At 39.4% G+C, this 21,824-nt stretch overlaps 1 protein-coding gene across 6 annotated transcripts in view; it reads left to right on the forward strand.

The window, feature by feature from the left end:
* APP (amyloid beta precursor protein) overlaps positions 1–21,824 on the forward strand; it is a 275,370-nt gene that overhangs the window by 60,711 nt on the left and 192,835 nt on the right. For all 6 annotated transcript variants that reach the window (XM_027101867.1, XM_027101878.1, XM_027101888.1 and 3 more), the window contains exon 3: positions 18,291–18,420. In XM_027101867.1, the coding sequence (XP_026957668.1) occupies positions 18,291–18,420 (130 nt within the window). The remainder of the gene's footprint in view (positions 1–18,290; positions 18,421–21,824) is intronic.

The raw sequence follows: 21,824 nt of genomic DNA on the forward strand, positions 1-21,824 counted from the left end.
TGCTTTGTCACTCTGACCTCATATCTAGTTTCTCAGTTCCCTGGGACCCAACTGGAGCCTCTACTCTGGAGCTGTCTAGGGCAGTAGCCACTAGCGGCGCATGGCTGTCGAGTGCCTGCAGTGTGGCTATAATGTGTGCTATAAGTGTAAGATATCAACAAATACCATATTTCAAAGATTTACATGAAGAAAGAGTATAAAATAATCACATCAATAATTTCATATTGATTGCATATTGGAATGATAATATTTTGTATATACTGTTGTAAACATCATGTATATGTTACTAAATTGTGAATATGTATGTTATTAAAATGAATTTCAACTGTGTCTTTTTACTTTTCAGTGTAGCTACTGTGGAATTTAACATTACACTGGCATTATGTTTCCATTATATTATATTTCCACTGAACACTGTTGCTGTCCTGCCCCGCCCCATTCCACCAGTGACTCTAGGCTGTAAGGGTCTTAGATCCCATGATCTAGCAAGTGGGAGAGGGAAGCGGAAGTGAAGAGTCCCTCCAGGCCTTCCCCCAGAATTTTACTGGTGCTTGGGAGTTAGAGAGGCTTATTTGGGGCCTTTTAAATATGTCTTTCATTAAAAATATTTTAGTGCAAGATGATTATATGAATACTTTTCTAGAGTCCAGTGGTTCTCTCTTCCTCCTTCAGACTTATATCTCTGGGTGCAGTGATGAGTAAGATACAGGACATGTTCTTAGAGGGAGATCGCAGGGCTGAGAAAGGCTTATAAAATAATTTTAGCAACTTAAAAACTGATGATGATGTTGGCACATGGCGATAATGTTGATAATGCTAGTACCAACTAAATTTTATTGAGCATTAACAAGCTACTGAGCTACCTTGCCAAGTGTTTGCCCTCATTTTACCGTCATGATGCCTCTGGGAAAGAATCCTGGGAAAGAAACTTGGTGATTTGGAACATTTAAGGGGAACAAAGAAACCTAGGATCAGAACTAGGTGGTATTATGTGCTGGAAGTCGAGCCAGGTTAATATCTAAATGAGGGAAATGATGAGAGTGCAAGTGTTATGCAGACCAGAAGTGACTGAAGTATAATTTATGACAAGGCAACTCATGACTGCCTTGCAAAATGAATGCGTATCAAAACTTATACTCAATTCATTAATTGATGAGGTAACCTGTAAGATGTTAACCAGTTTGACTTGAAGAGATTTAAATCCTTTTTCAACAAACTTCATTCACATGGCTGTGAACAGGAATTACCTGATCTGCATTGCATAAGACAGAAAACATTTGCATTGCTATCAGGTATCTACAGTATCTACTCCTACAGGGTTGTAAAGTAGCCTATAGAGAGTCAATCAGAAGAACATACCCTGTTTAATCAGGTCATCTTTTCCCCTACCACCCCAGGCTCTGGAAGACAACACCTGCATTTCACTGCTAGAACACCCAGTACATAATCTCTTTTGCCCCTTTCTGAATAATGGACATTTTTAATAATAAAACAGTCTCCTAATTTGGCAAATAAAAGTTCATTATTGATGTTTAAGATAGCAATTTCAAGGGAATAGCATGGGAAGAGCCAAATTACAGTAGGTTCCAGGAAGAATAACATGTATGGGTGTTGATGCCATCTGTGGTCTCTCTGAAGAAAGTCCAAGAGGCAAAGAGCCTGTGGGCAATTCATGGAAAAGGGAAAGGCTTTGTTTTTTGTTGGGCTTTGTTTTTAAAGAGAAGAAACTTTAGCTGAGGGAAGCTTACACTAAACTGTAGGAAGGGTAGATCCATCATAAGAAAACTAGTGACTGGCTGAGTCTTAGAAAAGAGAATAAAAGATGGGGAAATAGGGTGGGTTAATTAGGCAGTTTATGTTGTCAGGTGATTGAAATCTACTTGTACATGGAGAATATTTTCTCCCATTGATGGAGAGGATCTTGGGGTAGGTATAGCTTACAGAATTTTAAAAAAGGCAACCAGTAACTGGGTCCTCAGATATCGAAACTGAGACTCAGTGCTGCCTGGAATTTCTCTGTTGGCGTCTCTTGTTTTCCGCTTATCCTTTCTCCTTTATGTTCACCTCATTTTCTCCTGCAAAGATGGCTTCCTTTAGGAGGCCAGGGAAGATGGCAACTCTGGGAGTTTATTGTTCCAGTTTGGATTTCCAACCCCATTCTGCCAGTGTGCATTCTAATTCCCAGATAGGGTTCTCGTTGGTCCTGCTTTCAGTCACCCATCTATCTTTGGACTAGTCACCATATCCACAAGGACTCAGTATGTACTGGGTGTATGGCTTGTTTGGCATCCCAACCAGAGCCAACTGGTGTGGGGAGAGGAGCTCTTGCCAGAAGAAAGGTTGAAGAGTGGCATGGGGGCAAAATAGAATAATGACCAAAGCCCAACACAATGGGCTTAGAAACACACAGTGCCTTTTAAAGGTTTTATAGGTTGGAGAGTAAGTAGCTGAGGGAATTCACATCATGACTTTAACCAGCTTTGGGGAAGGTATTGGGGGGTGGGTGCTGGAGAGGTGTTCACTCAGAACGTTTAAACAGTGTTCAACTTTTTCTATTGAATGGTGCATCCTAAACTATCTAGAACATTGCTTATTGATATTTTAGGGTCTTTCTGCCACTTTCCACTTTGTAGGTAGTCTAAAATTTTTCTTTTATAATTAGAAATAATAGTTTCATTTGTAGGATTGAATTTTTGTGTGTGTTATTGGAAAATGTTTATTTTCCTTTATTTTCTTTTAGCTCCATATTTTAATTTTAGACAGTTAATTGACTCCCTGCTAAGAAAGCCAAAGAAAATAATGTTTGTAATTTTTCCAACTCCCCTTCTCACAGATTTTGTAAGCTATATTATTTTTATATTTTTGAAGTTTAATATTATGGTCTGTTCTATTGTCATAATTCTCACAGTCGTAGGTTCTGTCTTTAACTGGATTCAGTGTTTACAGCAAATCCTTTCACCAAAGCATCTCTATTCCCATAATGTTTATTTTGATTCCTCTATTTTTTTGGGTGCCTGTCATCTTACTTAGTTATTTCCAGAAGTTGTTCTTATTGAACAATAGTTTAGTTATGTATAGAATTCCAGGTTGACAAGTATGTTTGTTCAGCACCATGAAGATGCTTATCCACTATATTCTGGCATCATTGTGCAAATTCCCTTTTTTTAAATGTACAAAACCCATTACTGTCACCATTTACAGTGCTATTCATTTACTGATTACTTTCTCTCAATAGTGATGAATCATTTTTTTCTTTATGTTCTCAGTCCCTCTTGTGACCAAAACACAGATGTTTTAGAGACAGCTGGCTGAGTCAGAGAGGCAGCTGTGAGCAGTCTGTGATCCTAGGACAGAATGAAACCAACTGAACTCATGATCGTGACCTCTTTTTGACCTTTTGCTAACCAATTTAACTCACTTGTATAGCTGCATATCATATCTGTTGGTGCTTAGCTTAATATGATGTGTGAAATATTTTTTTTTGATAGTGAATTATCTAGTCCATATCTTTCATAATTTCATGTTCCTCTCAGTTTGTATTCCCTGCTGTTGGTTGTTTTGTTGTTATTATTAATGATGGCATTTTTGCCTCCTGATTTCTTTGGTCCTATTGTTGGTCAAGGGCAAGATTAGGGAGAAAAAAGTAAAAATCGAGTCTTTTACCTTTGCTCTTATAAAGCCCTTATAAAGTTTGATTGGGAAGATAGTTTGAAACTTAGGTTTGTGTAATCAGCGTTTTATCTCCTAGCATACACATTCTTGGTACCCATAAATTCCCTCCTGTTCCCCAATCATAATAGTTATGTTTTTGCCCAGTCATCATTCAAATACTTACATATTTGAAATATAAAAATTTTCTTTACATTTTTTTATTAGCACAGTCAGCACTATTCTTTCATTTTTTTTTTTTTTTCATCAAATGTGTATTGAGGACTGCTATAGACTTAATGTTTGTGTCTTTCCCAAAATTCATATGGTGAAGCTTTAAGGTCCAATGGGATGGTATTTGGAGATGGAGCCTTTGGTAGGTAATCAAGTTTAGATGAGGTCATGACGATGGGAGCTTTGTGATGGGATTAGTGCCCTTATAAGAAAAGACACCAGAGAGCTTGCACAGTTTGCTTTCTCTGACTGTTCACACAAAAAGATAATGTGAGAACCTAGAGAGAAGGTGGCAATCTGCAAGCCAGGAAGAGAACCTTCACCAGAACCCAACCATGCTGGTACCCTTATCTTAGACTTCCAGCCTCCAGAACTGTGAGAAAATAAATTCCTGTTATTTAAGCCACCTGGTCTACGGTAATTTGTTATGGCAGCCTGAGCTAAGACTAGGACTTACTTTCGCTCCTTTGGGCAAAAGGATTTTAGGCCTAAAGTGTCACTGAGAATTACTGTTTCTAGAGATCATGCTTTACAAAGCATTTTATGCAACACTCGGCTCTGACTCAGAGCATGTGGTTTGTCATTTAGTAACTGCTTGTGGACGGCCTGTTGTTGGCACAGAGATTGGAACTGAATAGGGCAGATGTTCTGCCCTGCTCTCTACACTGAAAGAACCTCTCCTGAAATGGCCTTGTGGTCTCCTCCTGCAGAGACTGTTTCTTTCCATTGATAGAATCCTAAAGAAACTTTTAAGCAAGAGTTAGGGGTTGCTGGCCCTCAGTCCAAATTTGCCCTCAGTTTATTTTTACCCATTTGAGATGTAGGTGCCATGATAATGCTCAATAGTAGAGTGATAAACATATAGCAGGGCCTTAAATATTCAGTTAAATGTACTAAATGATCACTAAGTACACTTCCTGAAAACAGGAAGCAACCCTAGATGGTTCTTTATGTGACCCTGTGTTAATATGTTCTACTGTTGACTGTTGAATTATGTTTTCTAGCAGTTACAACCTCCCCTTCAATCTTGGTTGGACATGAGACTTGTTTTAACCAGTAGAATAGAGTGGTAGTGGTGCTGGTTTAGTTCTGGGCCTAAGCCTTAATTCGGCCTAGAAGTGTCTCCTTTTGCACTCTGGGAAGGCAGCCATGTGGAGACGCCCAAGTAGAAGAGAATGGAGGCCCTCATTCAATAGCCCTACCTGAGCTCCCAGGCAGCTGCCAGCACCAGCCACGTATGCAAGGCCAGGATGGACTTTGCAGGCTTCCTTGCAGTACTCTAGCTGACGACACCATGTGAAGGATCACTCAGTCAACTCACAGAATTGTGAGGAATTCTAAATTATTATGTGGTGGCTAACCTCCAAGATGGCTCCCAACAGTGCTTGCCTCCCTCCTCGTATTCGCATCCACACGTAGTCCTTAGTCTCCTCCCGCAGTGTGCAGGAGGATATTACAGAAATGACGTGTACGACATTTGAGGCTGGATCATAAAGAGCACGTGGCTTCTACCTTACATACTTTTGCTATGGTGGAAGCCAGCCGCCATGTCATGAGGACACTCAAGCAGCACTGTAGGGATGTGCATGTGCTGAGGACCTCGGTGCTTCTGCCAGCAGCCAGCACTCGCTTGCCAGGCAATGAATGAACCACTTGGAAGTGGATCCTATAGCCTAGTCAAGCCTTCATTTGACCTCAGCCCCAGTTGACATCTTGACTGCACCCTTGTAAGAGACGGGATCACTCAGCTCAGTCTCTTCCAGACTCCTCAGGCCCAGAAACTGTGTGAGATAAGAAATGCTTACTGTTTGAAGCTATTAAGTTTTGGGATAGTTTGTGTGCAGTAATAGATGACAACAGATGTTCCCTTGACGATTATTGTCCTCTGTGGTCCTTTGGTAGAAAAAAGTTCCTTTCCTTCATTCTATACTAGATATAGAAAGTGCTGCCATCGCAGAAACAATTTGAAAATAGCTATGTAAATTATTCATCATTTAACAGCCTAAGGTGGCCACTTGCCTTAATGAACTGTTACATTACCCAGGTATTGGCCTAAGGAACCTAGAAGTCTTATAAGTAGATCAAAACTAGGATAATATTCCCCTTGAAACATACATTATAAAGCCTAGGAAGAAAAATTAGAATTTTTAGATTTTGTTGTCCTCTTTCTTTTGAATGAAATGAGGTTTCATTTCAAAAGAAAGTAAAACAACACTGTTTTATTTAAACCAAAGGCTTTAGGTTGAGAGAAGCAAATATTGGAAGTATACTTCAGTTCTTCATCTGAAGAGTTTTATTCTGTCCCAAATTTAATTCAGGCAAATTGAGCAGATATTTCCTGATTAAAGATAAGATTTCGTGTCAGGTGTTGCTGAGTGGCCAGACAACATTGTTGGCTCATAGGAGCTTCTAAACACACAATTAGATAAATTGAGAGAAGAATTTAGGAAATTGAAAATGTAGAATGGGGCTGTAAAGTAGAGGATCTTGATTGTAAATCTGGGTTTTGAGATCTAGTTCTAGAGATGAGTAAGGGCTATGGGATTGTTTTTAGCAGGAGTGTTTTCTGGTCAAGACACTTTTGGAAAAATTAGCCTATATCTAAGGGTGATTTGGATTGGGGAGAGAAGGGAATTCCAATCTCAAGATGCTAGTGTGAAAGGGATAAGAAAGATCATCATGCCCATCCTTGTTGTATAGATGAGCACATATGAGATACCCCAAGATGCTGTTATAAGGGAGCCCTTAGGGTCAAGCGCAGTGAAGGCAAAGCATGGGCTTCCCTATCGAACCTTCATTTGATGCAGCCATTGCTCTTTGACACCTGAGCGGTCCAGGAAAGCTGCTTAACCAATCTTAGACCACGTCCTCCTTTTATGATAGGAGCACACAGGAGTGTATTGTAAAAGTTAAATATGGTCAATTCAATGAGAAATTGTGTAAGTCCCAGTACTGTTCTTCCTCCTCTTTTAAGGAGAGAACTTAAAACCCAGGCTCTTCAACCCTCTGCATCCCTAACATGCAGAACACATCCTGGGAGGCAGGGGCTTAGAGCAGGTGTCCACGGCTCTGCTAACTTACACTGGGAGCAGGTCTCTGGAGGGAGCTTTGAACAGGTTAAGCCTCAAGTGCTGGCAGAGATTTCCAGCTGGGAAACTTAGGTGAATGTGGCTTTGCTTCTAGTCTTTCTATTAGATTATGGGTAAACTCTCTTTTTCCTAAGTGTTTTCTTTTCCACAATTAACAGTATGTGTTTTCTGTTTCTTTAACCTTCTTGCTCTAAATGAACAGCTGTCTTGTCTATAAGTTAACAGGATCCCCGAACAAAGCATACCAGTGCCTGGACCAAACAAAAGCTGATGAGTTAAACAAAGCCATTTCCTTTGCCCAGCTGTCTACTCTAAAATACATAACATGACAGGGACTCCCAGACGAGACTTGTTTGTCAGCCTTGCTGCCTTCATTCTATAGTGATGTGAAGTTAAAATTAATTTTAAAAATAACACGAGATCCTTTTAACCTAATCAACTTTGAGGGCATATCATAGACACACTGCCATGGTAGAAGCTGTGGAACATTCTTGGCCATTATTATTTTGCTCTGTGTGCTGTCTACCTTTTTGAGCTTAAAATTGACCTATAGATGACAGGCACCTATGCTTTGTGGTTTTGGTATTTGAAAGATGCAAAAATTCATATTAAGTGAAAAATTTTAAGTAGCGGTATCCAGCTATCTATATACAAGTACAGATATATTTTCTGCATTATTGGTCTGTATGCTTATAAGGATTGCTTGCATAAACCATAGGATTCAGAGGTAAAAGAGATGAAACCAGTTTGGATATTTTTTCCCACACAGTTTTCATTTAATGAGATTAATGTTTGATTTAACATTTGTCCTTGTTACTGTCTAGCTCTTTCTGAAATGCATACTCAGTTATTACATATTTGCAGTAACACTACGGACTTTTATATTTGCTGCCTTATTTATTTATTTAAAATGTTTTTTTCTATAATACATTTTTCTTTTTAGCTTTATTGAGGTACAAATAAATAATCTTGTATAGATTGGACATTTTTTTAAAGTTTGTTTTTTTATATATCTTTTTTTATTTTATATTGGAGTATACTTGATTAACAATAGATTTGACATTTTAAAAATTAGAAAATTAGACATAAATTGACAGAGAGAGAATGAGGATCTTGGCTGTACGTGGACACATCTGTTTGTGTTTTCACATTCGTGTCCTGTCCTATTTATTTTGGTGTCCGTACCTTCCTCATTTGTCTTTACATTCAGCACGTTGGTATGACTGACTTACACGTCGTACAAGGTTCTTGCACAATATTTTCCAATTCTAAGTATGAATGTATGCATATGACAATATATTTGCATACAATGTCAGAAACAGACTTGGGCCACGTTATTGGGAAATAGGCTGGTGCCCTGAAACATTTTCTGTGCCTTGCTCTTAGATAAGGTCATCATTGTGAAAACACAGCACTGCACGTACTTTCCATTATTGCACTGGTGTTTCATCAGCTGCATCTTGCTTCCCAGCACCTCATTAAATTGTAATCAGAGGGCTCCCCTGGTGGCGCAGTGGTTAAGAATCCGCCTGCCAACGCAGGGGACATGGCTTCAAGCCCTCGTCCGGGAATGCCACGGAGCAACTAAGCCCGTGTGCCACATCTACTGAGCCTGTGCTCTACAGCCCGCGAGCCACAACTACTGAGCCCTCATGCCACAACTACTGAAACCCACACACCTAGAGCCCATGCTTTGCAACAAGAGAAGCCACTGCAATGAGAAGCCCACTCACCACAACGAAGAGTGGCCCCCCTCACCGCAACTAGAGAAAGCCTGCACGCAGCAACGAAGACCCAATGCAGCCAAAAATAAATAAATTAAATAAAATAAATTAAAAAAACATTGTAATCAGAGAACAACTTCAGTTTCCAGTTCTCCTTCTCAATTAAATTAGATATTGTCTCCAATATCTCTCATTATTACAAGAATTTATGTTGAGAAACAATTTAAGATATTATTTTTCTTTGTGTTCCAGAAAATTTTAAAGGAGAGACTATGTTATTTTAATCCGGAAACAAAAATATATTGTTTAGCACACGCGTTGTTTTGGCTTAGACTCTGAAGTGGAAGTAGTTTAGAACTTAGAATTAATACACTCTTTGAGTGCTCAGAGATATCATCTACTTTTTTTTAAAGTTTATGATAAACTTTCTTTTTTTAATTTATTTTATTGAAGTATAGTTGATTTACAATGCTGTGTCAATTTCTGCTGTACAGCAAAGTGATGTGTGGAATCTAAATTGTGACACAAATGAGCTTATCTACAAAACAGAAACAGACTCAGACATAGAGAACAGACTTGCGGTTGCCAAGGGGAAGGGGGGTGGAGGAGGGAAGGATTGGGAGTTTGGAATTAGCAGATGCAAATTATTATATATAGAACAGATAAACAACAAGGTCCTACTGTATAGCACAGGGAACTATATATTTAATTTCCTGTGATAAATGGTAACGGAGATGTCACCTACTTTCATTGTTGTGATCTAACTTCATCAATTTCATCTTCTATGAAATGGAGCCATTATCAACTGATAGAGGTTTACATGACCTGCTACACATAAAACATTTGCAATGATTCAGACACGTAATAAACCTTCAATTACATATATTTTTTATACTCCTCTTGGATATGTTCTTTGGAAAAGAAATTGATACGTAAAACTTTCACAGGATGAAAATATCCTATGATTAGGCTACCTTTATACCATTTTACTATAGAGTTTGATTTTTTGTTTCATGTATTGTTCATACATGCTACCTAGGTGCCATCATGCATTTACAATTAAGATCTTGATTTGTTTATATTTTTGTTTTTTCACTTGTAATGTAAATTTAAAAGCGTGACTTTGTTTCCACTGGACTCGTTTTTTAACTTTTAGTTCTTTTTAATTCAAAATTTCAAGCATATGTAAAGGTAGAAAGAATAGTATAATGAATGCCCCCTGTGCTTATCACTCCAATAATTATAAAATCTAGTCACTCTTGTTCTTTGAGAAGTCTGGAATCCCAGTTCTCTATCTTACCTCCTTCAGAGTCCACATTATTTTTTGCAAGCCCCTTGTGCAGATAGATGTGTTGCTTATCCCTTTTGCACAGCTGTAAATTGATTAAGATGAACTAAAGGAACACGCGTTATTTATTGACTTCTAACTCACATGTTTAAAACACCAGTTTAATAACACTACATAATTTCTAGCATATTTTTTCAAAAAGAAATATACTGGAGAATTTGATTAAAAATTGATTTTAAATGTTGAAAGACTAGAAAGAACAGTAAGTAAATTTTTTCAGAATTAGGAGCAATTCCCATGACCCTGACCATTAACTCTGTTTACAGCTTTTTATTAGCCACATTTGATTTTGTGTTCTTGAAATATCCTTGGTCATTTGGAATCTAGTTGTGTGTAAATATGACTTTTGGCATGAATTAATCCCTTGTCCCAGGTGGCCTGTTGCAAAAGGATACTCCGAGGGTTCCCCCTGTTTGTCCTTTTTTTTTTTTTGCGGTACGCGGGCCTCTCACCGTTGTGGCCTCTCCCGTTGCGGAGCACAGGCTCCGGACGCGCAGGCTCAGCGGCCATGACTCACGGGACCAGCCGCTCTCGGCACGTGGGATCTTCCCGGACCGGGGCACGAACCCGTGTCCCCTGTATCGGCAGGCGGACTCTCAACCACTGCGCCACCAGGGAAGCCCACATTTTTTTTTTTTTTTACTTTTCTGTTTGCCCTTAATGTTGCAAATAAAGGAAAGTTTTTGTAGGACTCTAACAATATATGTCTTAAATATTTTTATATTTCTGTATATATACCTATATGTTCTTGGCTTTCTTAAATATCATCCATGTATTTTCTTGGTTTGTGTATTTAACAACTTAAATGTCATCTTGTCTGAGATTAATATATTTTCAATTTGGATAGACAGAGAGAGAGAGAGAGAGAGAGAGAGAGGGAGAGAGAGAGAGAGGGAGGGAGGGAGGGAGAGAAAGGGAGGCTCTAGATTTTTAAAATTTAGAATGAAAATGTTCTGATGGTGACCAAGTTTTAAGGTAGTTTTCTGTAGTGAGGAAAACCAATTAAGTTACCAACTACAACCTTCTAATATGGATCTAAGATTGTTTTTACTCTACCTCTCTTGGTTATTAGTATTTGAAATTTCTTCAGTTCACTTAAAAAAAATTTTAAAATATATGTACAGATAGATTTGCTTTCAAAGGTAAAACATGTTTGTATGGCCAAAATAACTGCTTGTTACAGATGCCTGGGCCAGTCAGATGGGCCTCCTTAGCCTAAGTGAGAGCTTGGTTTTTAATCTTCCTAAGTATCTTCCTCAGCTGTGTATTTATTAACATTTATTAACATTAATCTATTGCTTTTTATATAAGATGCTATCACTGGTAAAAGTTGCTACATCATACTTGGAAGAATAATATTAGAAGGCACTGAGTGCTTATTTTTCTCAAAAGCTTATAATCCAACTATAATATCATACTATTCAGATAATCTTTTTTAAGAGATACATTGATAATACCCAATGGGAGCTTAATATATACTAAATTTCCCTATATCTAATGGACTGAACTTAGCAAGAAATAATCATTACCTATTTATCATGCACTTACTGTGCTATCACAGTGTTGACCACCATTGAGGGAACATAAAAATGAATCATATTGTCCCTGCCTTCAAGGAGTGTATGTTCTAATGGGGCAGGAAGGCACATCAGTGTAATAGGAGGTGGAAAGTGGTCGGTGATCAAATACAAGCGATCGGATAAAATGCTTTGGATTCAGAGGCTGAAGTGATCAGGGAAGGGAACGTTAGTGAACCAACTTCTGAGCTGGGCTTTTTTCTTGGGTGTTGTTCATTCGGAAGGGAAATAAAGCTACCAAAATAGCTTATGTTTAAAAGGGGGCTTATTGAAGGAGATGCGGCACGCCTCGCTGGCGAGGTGCTCAGGTGGTCCCTGTCTTGTTCGCTGTCTATCGCTGTCTTGGGTACACAGCTGTCGCATCTTAGCTTCTCTCTCTGTACCTCTTATTTCCCTGCTTCTTCCAGAGGCCTAGTTCCCATTCCCCTGCGGGTTTTGACAGGCACCATCTCTGGTTATGACTTACCCTGCCTGCCAGCCGTGTATCCTCCCTCATCTAACCAGAGCCTGGATGTGTTAGTTCACAACTCTCGAGGAAGGAGCATGCCGTCCTCAATGTGCTTTCCTCAGGCTGTAACCAGCTACGGGGCCGGAGCTGCAGAGTTAAAATGTGGTCACTAATGAGTGCTCTTCCAGAGGACGGGGGGCTAGAGCACTGCAGAGAGGGGCAGGCATGTTGGCAGCCTCCTGATCACCTTAAACCAACGTTAATGAAGGTGGAGCAACACAGGAGGAGGAAATTGTGTTTCCTGCCCTTGGAAAGTGTATTTTCACTGGGGAGGTGGTGCACGTGTATACCTAACCCCAATGTGAGGAGCACTGCAATGAATACAATAAAGCATTCCTGAAGTGGGAGAGAGGGATTGACATCTATTACACTGTGAGTGGAGGAGGTTTGTCCACCTGGGAGACCCTACGGGGCCTGGGCATCTGAACTGTGGTGTTAGGGTCTTAAGAAGAGTGTGTTTGGGGCACAGGGTGTGTATTTCTTCAGCGGCTGCCTGTGTAATTCAGGAAGGTTTGTAGGAACTGAGGATGGTTTGCCTTTCAAGTAACTGGCACAAGCTGGATTTGTTTCTGCTTTAAGTGTTTCTTAATACAGCTGTTGTCATCTAAATTTTTTAATAATAAAAAATAGTCACTCATAATTGGGATGCACATAGGATACATTTTAGAAAAGGAAAGGAGCTGTATAAAAGTCGGGTTTTGCTAATGCCTGCTGTTTTAGCAAATTATCAGCAATGCTGCTTGTGTTAGCAATACATGCAGTTGCATGTGTTGGAATACATACAAATTAAATAGGTTAGGGATCTCAGATATCTTTATTTCCTATGTTAAGATGTGAGATGCACAAAGAAAATGTAAAACATTGAGCTATGCTTATACTTAATTATGGTGAAAAGTCAGGGACTCAACTAACCATGAGCACATTTGCATGCCTAATTACTTTAATTTTTATTCTTGCCGAAGACTATGCTACTTTTTCAACATAAGATGCTTATTTGTCTCTGGTGATATACTGGAGCTGCTTAATAAAAAATAAGATCTAGTACTCGGAATTTTTGTCAGAAACTTTAGTATGTTTTTTGTTGTGTTTTTGTGTTCTGGTGTTTGCTTTCTGACTTGGAGGTTTCTTGTGCCTGTGGTAATCACTGTGATTAACTGGGACTAGATGTGCTTCAGAGGAAGTTTTGTCACTTTAATGTTTGGTGTTCCTCCCCTGTTTAAAATATACCTCCTGAATTGAGAACAGCAAATTTTTATACTCTTTGGCAAAGTTGAATTAATAACTCCTTGTCTCAGGATAAAAGTGGCTGGGGGACTTCCCTGGTGGCGCAGTGGCTGAGAGTCCGCCTGCCGATGCAGGGGACGCGGGTTCGTGCCCCGGTCCGGGAAGATCCCACGTGCCACGCAGCGGCTGGGCCCGTGAGCCATGGCCGCTGGGCCTGTGGGTCCGGAGCCTGTGCTCCGCAGCGGGAGAGGCCACAGCAGTGAGAGGCCTGCGTACCACAAAAAAAAAAAAAAAAAAAAAAAGTGGCTGGAAGCATGGAAGTTACCACTTCCGTTTCCATTGTTAAGGCAGTAGGCAAACTACGTGTGGGAGTCACGTGGTTCAGATTTTATAATCTCCTCCAACTGTCTATTAACAATTATCATTGTCCACGTTCTGGAGAGAGGAGTTTCAGCACAGTAAATAACACATACGTCCTAGATTTCCGGGTGGGAACTGGAAGGGAATTTTGTGTTTGGCTGATCACCTCGTGAAGCTCTCTGGTGACCTTCAGGGGAGAAGCCCTGTCTTCACTGATCTTAACTGATCTGTATGCAATTCTATCTGCTAGAAAATTATCCACCGAATAAGTTACTGCTCTGTTGTACCAGGTATTATTGGTGCAATACCTTAGGACACTGAAGATGGAGCACATCATGAGCAAGAGACCTTTTTTTTTTTTTAACTTATCAATTTGTACCCTACAGATAGCTTTTCGGTTTTAACTTAAAAAGAAGAAAATATGACTTGACTGTGCCTGTAGGAGTTTTTTAATAGAAAACTGAAAACTCCTGAGAAAATCCTCAGCAGGGTGATATTTCTGTGAAGTGGCAGCTAGAACCCCTTTAGAAAAATATAGTAACGCACACTTTACTGCACATAATGTTGTGTCCCTCATGGCAAACTCTCTAGTGTCATAAAGTTTATAACTCATGATTGCTGTACTTTGTGATATAATAAACAAGGAGAGGTGGTGGGAGAATTATATTGCTGCACAAAAAGCCACTCTTCACCTTTCATCATATAGGAAAAAACCCTGGGGATATTAAATTTTAGTGGCATTTCAAGTTGAGCATTATCTACGACTGAAATGCATGCATTGAAGAGTTAAGATATTTAAGAACAAAATAAAATAAAGGGAAAGAGCTGTTTCCATTTAGAGCTAAGTTACTGGCAAGCGTTTTGGAAGAATAACTTTCTCAGTACCCGCCCAGGATCTGATTTAGATATCCTTTTTTGTGTGTTTTCATAGCATGTACCTCCCCATTGAATTTGCCTTGTACTACACTGATCAGCGTTTTATTTTTTTAGAGCAGTTTTAGGTTTGTGGCAAAATGGAGAGGAGGGTGCAAAGCTTTCCTGTGTACCCCCTTCCCCGACTCATACATAGCTTCTCCCCCTTTCTCAACATCCCCCAGCAGAATAGTAGTACATTTATTTCAATTGATGAACCTACATTGTCACATGATTATCACCCAAAGTCCATAGTTGACCTTAAGGTCCACTCTTGGTGGTGTACATTCTATGGGTTTGGACAAATGTATAATGACATGTATTCACCATTACAGTATCATATAGAATCATTTCACTGCCCCCCAAATCCTCTATGTGCTTCCTGTTCATCCCTCCTTCCCCCTAACCCCTGGTAACCATTGGTCTTTTTACTGTCGCCATAGTTTTGCCTTTTCCAGAATGTCATGTAGTTAGAATCATACATGTATTTTCACGCTGGCTTCTTTCACTTAGTAATGTTCAACTAAGATTCCTCCATGTCTTTTCATAGTTTGATAGCTTCTTTCTTTTTAGTGCTAGGTAATCCATTGGATGTACCACAGCTTTTATTCATTCTCAGTGTCTGATTTTTTTAATTGATTGACCTCGGGGTTGGGACAAGGGTGAGGCAAGTGAGGCAATCAGGAAGCAAGATAAATAATATTTTAATGCACTAATTTAAAAAAATATAACCATTTTGTCTTTTATTTATTTATTTATTTATTTATTTATTTATTTATTGTTGGCTGTTTCACATGGCTTGCGGGATTTCCAGTTCCCTGCCCAGGGATTGAACCTGGGCCACGGCAGTGAAAGCCCAGAATCCTAACCATTAGGCCACCAGGGAACTCCTTTAATGCACTAAAAATTAATGCCCCAAACTCCACAACAAACAAAATATCAACATTACAAATAAAGACAGGATCATGGCATGCCCTCTTTGAATGTGACTGACAATCATAAGAAAAATTCCTTCTATCCATAACCCACACTGTGGACAGTATCTTCTTTTTTTTTACATCCTTATTGGAGTATAATTGCTTTACAATGGTGTGTTAGCTTCTGCTTTATAACAAAGTGAATCAGTTATACATATACATATGTTCCCATACATGTGTTCCCATATCTCTTCCCTCTTACGTATACCTCCCTCCCACCCTCCCTGTCCCACCCCTCCAGGCGGTCACAAAGCACCGAGCTGATCTCCCTGTGCTATGCAGCTGCTTCCCACTAGCTATCTATTTTACGTTTGGTAGTGTATATATGTCCATGTCACTCTCTCGCTTTGTCACAGCTTACCCTGCCCCCTCCCCATATCCTCAAGTCCATTCTCTAGTAGGTCCATTCTCTAGTAGGTCCTGTCTTACCCCTACGTTCTTCATGACATTTTTTTTCTTAAATTCCATATGTATGTGTTAGCATACAGTATTTGTCTTTCTCTTTCTGACTTATTTCACTCTGTATGACAGACTCTAGGTCTATCCACCTCATTACAAGTAGCTCAATTTCGTTTCTTTTTATGGCTGAGTAATATTCCATTGTATATATGGGCCACATCTTCTTTATCCATTCATCCGACGATGGACACTTAGGTTGTTTCCATCTCCAGGCTATTGTAAACAGAGCTGCAATGAACATTTTGGTACGTGACTCTTTTTGAATTATGGTTTTCTCAGGGTATATGCCCAGTAGTGGGATTGCTGGGTCATATGGTAGTTCTATTTGTAGTTTTTTAAGGAACCTCCATACTGTTCGACAGTATCTTCTTGTTCTGAAACCTGGTATTTCCCCAAAGGCACTGCTTCCCCTGTAGCCTCCTCAGGTAGCTCTTCACTTGCAACCCTCATAGCATTGTGCCTAGAGGTAGGGATGTCTTCCTTCTCACTCATTTTCACTTCCAAACCATTTTTTCCTTCGCCCTAAAATGTCCCCCACCCAAACTGTGAAATACATGGTCTTGGACTAATTTACCCCTCTCCTCCACCTCTTGGAGGCATCTGGAGAGCTCTTTCTACTGCAGTGGCAATCTTTGAAGGTTTTAGGTCCTGACCTTCTGTCATATAGTCAAGTGCATCTTTTGTAATTCTTAGGTGATTTTTAATTTATTTATTTTATTTGTATTTATTTTTGGCTGTGTTTGGTCTTTATTGCTGCGTGCGGGCTTTCTCTAGTTGCAGTGAGAGGGGGCTACTCTTCGTTGCGGCACATGGTCTTCTCATTGCGATGGCTTCTCTTGCTGCAGAGCATGGGCTCTAGGCACGTGGGCTTCAGTAGTTGTGGCTCATGGGCTCTAGTGTGCAGGCTCAGTTAGTTGTGGCACACAGGTTTAGTTGCTCCGCGGCATGTGGGATCTTCCCGGACCAGGGCTCGAACCCGTGTCCCCTGCATTGGCAGGAGGATTCTTAACCACTGCGCCACCAGGGAAGCCCCATTCTTAGGTGATTTTAATATCAACCTTGATGATCCAAGATTCCAGCTTCTGGTTTTTTTATTTTCATTCCTCCTGTGATCTTGCCTTTATCATTCTTTTTCAGCCATGCCCTCTGATACTCATGTTATATTCCTTGCAATTACCAATAACTGTAACTCCCCCAGAATCTTAATTTCAGCTCTCTGACTCTCCAAGTACTGCTTCTAACCACCCCATTTTCTTTGGTATCTTTATGACAAAATTCTGTAGCACACACCACCACTCATTGATACTACAGCCTTTTAAACGTGTATCTCAACCTTCATATTCCCACTTTAGATTTCATGGCCCATTATTATAACCATTCCCTTGGTTCTACCCTCAGTTCCCATATGCTTTTCTCTCTTCATTGTATTTAACTGGCAAAACAGCAACCCTGGTGAAATGCAAGATTTATGCAAGGGAAAGCCCATTTTAGAAATAAATTTTTATGTTTATATTTTTCCTTCAAATCTCTACTATTATTAATAAATAGAAGGGATTTGATATTTTCACAAATATATTTTAGTTCATCAAGTTTCCATTTCTTTCCAAGTGCTCAGTAAACACCATGATTTGTTGAGAACAGTAATCAGAGCAAAGGGCTGTAATTTTCAAGGGAAGAGATTCATCAATGCAATTCTTTATCTAAATGACAGTCATGATAACTGTTTGATAAATTATTCTTATGTAAATTACTTTGAATAAAGATAAAGATTTTTATGTAGGAAGCTTGCTGTGTGTCATATCCTGTATGTGAAATATTTGCCTAATTGAGTAAGACATGGGAGGGTTGAATTTAAGTCATGGTAATATTCCCAGGTGTATCTACTATAACATTTATTTAGGGCATTACAGAGTATCATTGTCACACCAGTTTATTTTGCATTGAAATGACCCCATGCTTTTAAGCGGGCCCCCTCCTCCCTTTCTATTTTATCTCCCCTAGAAAATATGTTAAGCTGGAATGGGTGCAGTAAAATAAAGTAAAAGTTATATTGCTTAGTGTTTTGAATGGAATGATAGGTTCTTGATCTTTTTCTTTACCCTGAATTCCCCAAGCTAGATCACAATTAGAGCAGGCTTGAAAACCTTAGAATAACAGTGGCGGTTCAACGGGTGCTTGTGTGCCAGCCCTGCCTCAGGTAACGATTTACCCTTTTTGTATGCTTTCCCAGGTCTACTCTGAACTGCAGATCACCAATGTGGTGGAAGCCAACCAACCAGTGACCATCCAGAACTGGTGCAAGAGAGGCCGGAAGCAGTGCAAGACCCATGCCCACATTGTGATTCCCTACCGCTGCTTAGGTGAGCTGACTGACCTGGGAGCTGGCGTTGATTGGCTGTGGGCTTTGGGGATGAAATGGAAGGATGCTCTAATTATTAGATCAGATATGCAGGCTCTTCCTTCAGCATATTGCCACTCTGCATTGGACTATATTTTGGACGCAGTATGTCTGAGCTTCCTGCCTCAGAATGAATTTACCGAGTGTGTTTATTATCATTAAAAATTTGTGGACCTATGCCATAACTGCTGAGTGAAAATGCCTAGTCATGGGGCCCAAGAATCTTTTTTTTTTTTTTTTTTTTGCGGTACGCAGGCTTCTCACCGCTATGGCCTCTCCCGTTGCGGAGCACAGGCTCCGGACGCACAGGCTCAGCGGCCATGACTTACGGGCCCAGCCGCTCCACGGCCCGTGGGATCCTCCCGGACCGGGGCACGAACCCTCGTCCCCTGCATCGGCAGGCAGACTCCCAACCACTGCGCCACCAGGGAAGCCCCAAGAATCTTAATTTTACCAAATTCTGTAGATGATTCTCATGCACACTAATTAACTGGACTTAGTAGAATTAAGACCTTGTGTGTTTCTTCAATAGACTTCATAGAAAAGAGAGCCTAATGTGCATTTTGCTAATTTCTTAAAAATCTCTTTCTACAACAACCCACTACACCTCCTGTTTGAAGATAATTGGGGAATTAGAGTTTGTTTGTTTGTTTGTTTTTCCTGCTTACCTCAAACTAGAGGGAACAGTTTGATCACTAAGGTTTAAATGTGTGTTCCTTTCTGACCTCAAATTTTACTTTAATTTGTTATTTTAAAAACTGAGTTGTTTTTTGTGGTATCATAGTTTTTCCTCTGGAAATACTCTCATACTCTATATTTAATCTGACTTGGTTCTATCTCTTCCTAGTTGATTTTTTTATGTAACCAGGCATTGGGAATATCAGCAGTCTTTGATCTGATAGCTGGCATCTAGATGTTTTCCCGAAGTTTATTCATCGGTAGGATAGTTGTAAATAAGGACATAGCGATTTATCTGTGGAGGATGTGGATATTCATTCCAATGACATCTTGTAAAGACTGAAAGGGATCTGTCTTTAAAAAAGAGTCCCAGCAGCAAACTTAGAGGGTCAGGATGACAGATTCTGGAGATCTGTATAATACTTGGGTCAAACATGAATGTCATAAGAACATACTGATTACTGTTCATGCCTGAACACAATTTGAGACATTAATAGAAAACTGGGCTAATGCCCAATGAATGAATATTTCATCTGGTTGATTTATGATAAAGAAAATGTAGAAAACCAGATTCTTAAACATTTGGCAATTGAAGAGGTTCCTTGTTCCTCCTTATCTGTTGTTCCTAGATACTTTACAAGGCTTCTAAGCCATTTCTGTCTGACTGGTCAAGAAGTGAAGTTTTAATAAGATGAAAATAAGTAATGTTTAAATACTAGGTACAGAACTCCAATGTCAAGAAATATTGAGGTCAGCTGTCTTCAGGAACTGTATATTTCAGTCTAATTTAGTTGTTAAACCTAAAAACCATTTCATTCAGTATAAGTTAGGAAGTAGATCAGGATCCAGTTAACTAGGTGGGCCAATCTTTTGGTTCTTACTTACCCATTCTATGAAATGTTTCAAATAACATTTTCTTCATGATATAAGCTCACTGGGAATAGGTACTAGGTCTCTGGATGTGTGTTATTGCTGATGACAGCTGATAAAACACTCACAACTGTAGCTGTGTTTCAGAAGTAAACTCATAACATTTTGCTTAGATCTCTCTGCTTCATAATTCTATTCTGAATTCTCAGAATTAACTAAAAGGTGTAATCCACATTAAGATCGTGCTTCACGACCATAGTGCCACTATTGTGGCAAATTTCTTTTGACCCCAGATGGATTGTATCCCCTCTGCCAGCCACTCTCCCCGCCCCTACTCCATACACTTCCCCATCTCTGTAAAGCTCTCTTCCTACGGCAGGAGTATTGAAACTCCAAGCGAAAAACCGCTGTGAGAAGGAACAAAAGATACTTAGAATATGTTCAGATCTAAATATGAAGTCAGGAGATTTTGTGATAATGCTATGATTACTATCAGATACATGTTTTTATCATGATCAGCTGAGTTATGTACCATTTGGGAAAACTCCATCCTAAGTAATTTGGTTTTTGATAATTAATCTTACCCAGAAAATACTTATTTGATAGTAATGTTAATGACCTGTCCTCACCGTATTTTGTTAACCACTGTAGAAAGAGGGCCACTTCAAAATGCGTCATTCCACAATATTTACAGAGCTATATTCCACAAATATTTACAGAGCTGTAATGTGCAGGGTGAAGATGGGCAAGAGGAAATGGAAAAGCTGATAAAATAATTCTTTCCCTGAAAGGCTGTGTAAAAGTATGGGAAGGAGTTGATTCCTGCCGAGGCTTTGGCATCAGCATGTATCAGATTTCTTTTTCATCTTTTGAACAGATTGCATAATTGCAGAAGACGTCACTTGTGATGTGTTTAGCCAATTTCCCCAGGTCTGGAGTAGTAGCTGGTATTAAATTAACACATCGACACTACCGCTTCTTGACTACAAATGGGACTAGATAATCATAAGTATTTCCAGTAGGTACCTGGCCTGTATGAATCCCTGGTATTTTTCCACTGAACCAAAAATTAGACCCTAACATGACAAGTATCAATAGAACATACAATGCTTTCTACTTTGTTACTGAGCTTAGATTAGAATTGAGGAATGTGGGTACTACTTGATTCCTAGGTGATACCAAATTTTCCAGAAGTCTTTTTTTCCTGCTTTTTTTTTATCAAATGAAAGATTCTTTAAATTCTATAGTGCTTTACAATTTTCAGAAGTTTCACACACATGATTTCATATAATCCCATAATAACCCCGTTTTTTCCCCTGCCCCTGCCCCCTTCCCTCTCCCTACGGGTAACAACTAGTTTGTTCTCTTTATCTGCTTCTTTTTTGTTTCATTCATTGGTTTGTTGTATTTTTTAGATTCCACGTATAAGTGATATCATACGGTATTTGTCTTTCTCTGTCTGACTGACTTCATTTAGCATAATGCCCTCAAAGTCCATCCATGTTGCTGCAAATGGCAAAATTTCATTCTTCAACTAATAATATTATAAAAGATGGTGTATAATATAACCACAATGAATACCACAGTGTGTTGTTTTCAGGAAAAGGAGTGGGAAAACATAAGTGTGTAATTTATATATTATTTTAATTCCATTAATACTGCACAGTCCCAAGTTTATATATTGTTTTTCCTATTTTCTTCCTTTCCCTTTCCCTTTTGTTCCTTCCTTCTTTCCTCCCTTCCCTCTTTTTTCCTGCCTAGATTTTAACATCTATTACACATAGCACTGTCAAGCTCTTTATACTTGTATAGGGCACC

Source organism: Aethalodelphis obliquidens, unplaced genomic scaffold, assembly GCF_003676395.1.
Source record: "Aethalodelphis obliquidens isolate GAN/ISIS:26980383/991018 unplaced genomic scaffold, ASM367639v1 scaffold1, whole genome shotgun sequence".
Taxonomy (NCBI): domain Eukaryota; kingdom Metazoa; phylum Chordata; class Mammalia; order Artiodactyla; family Delphinidae; genus Aethalodelphis; species Aethalodelphis obliquidens.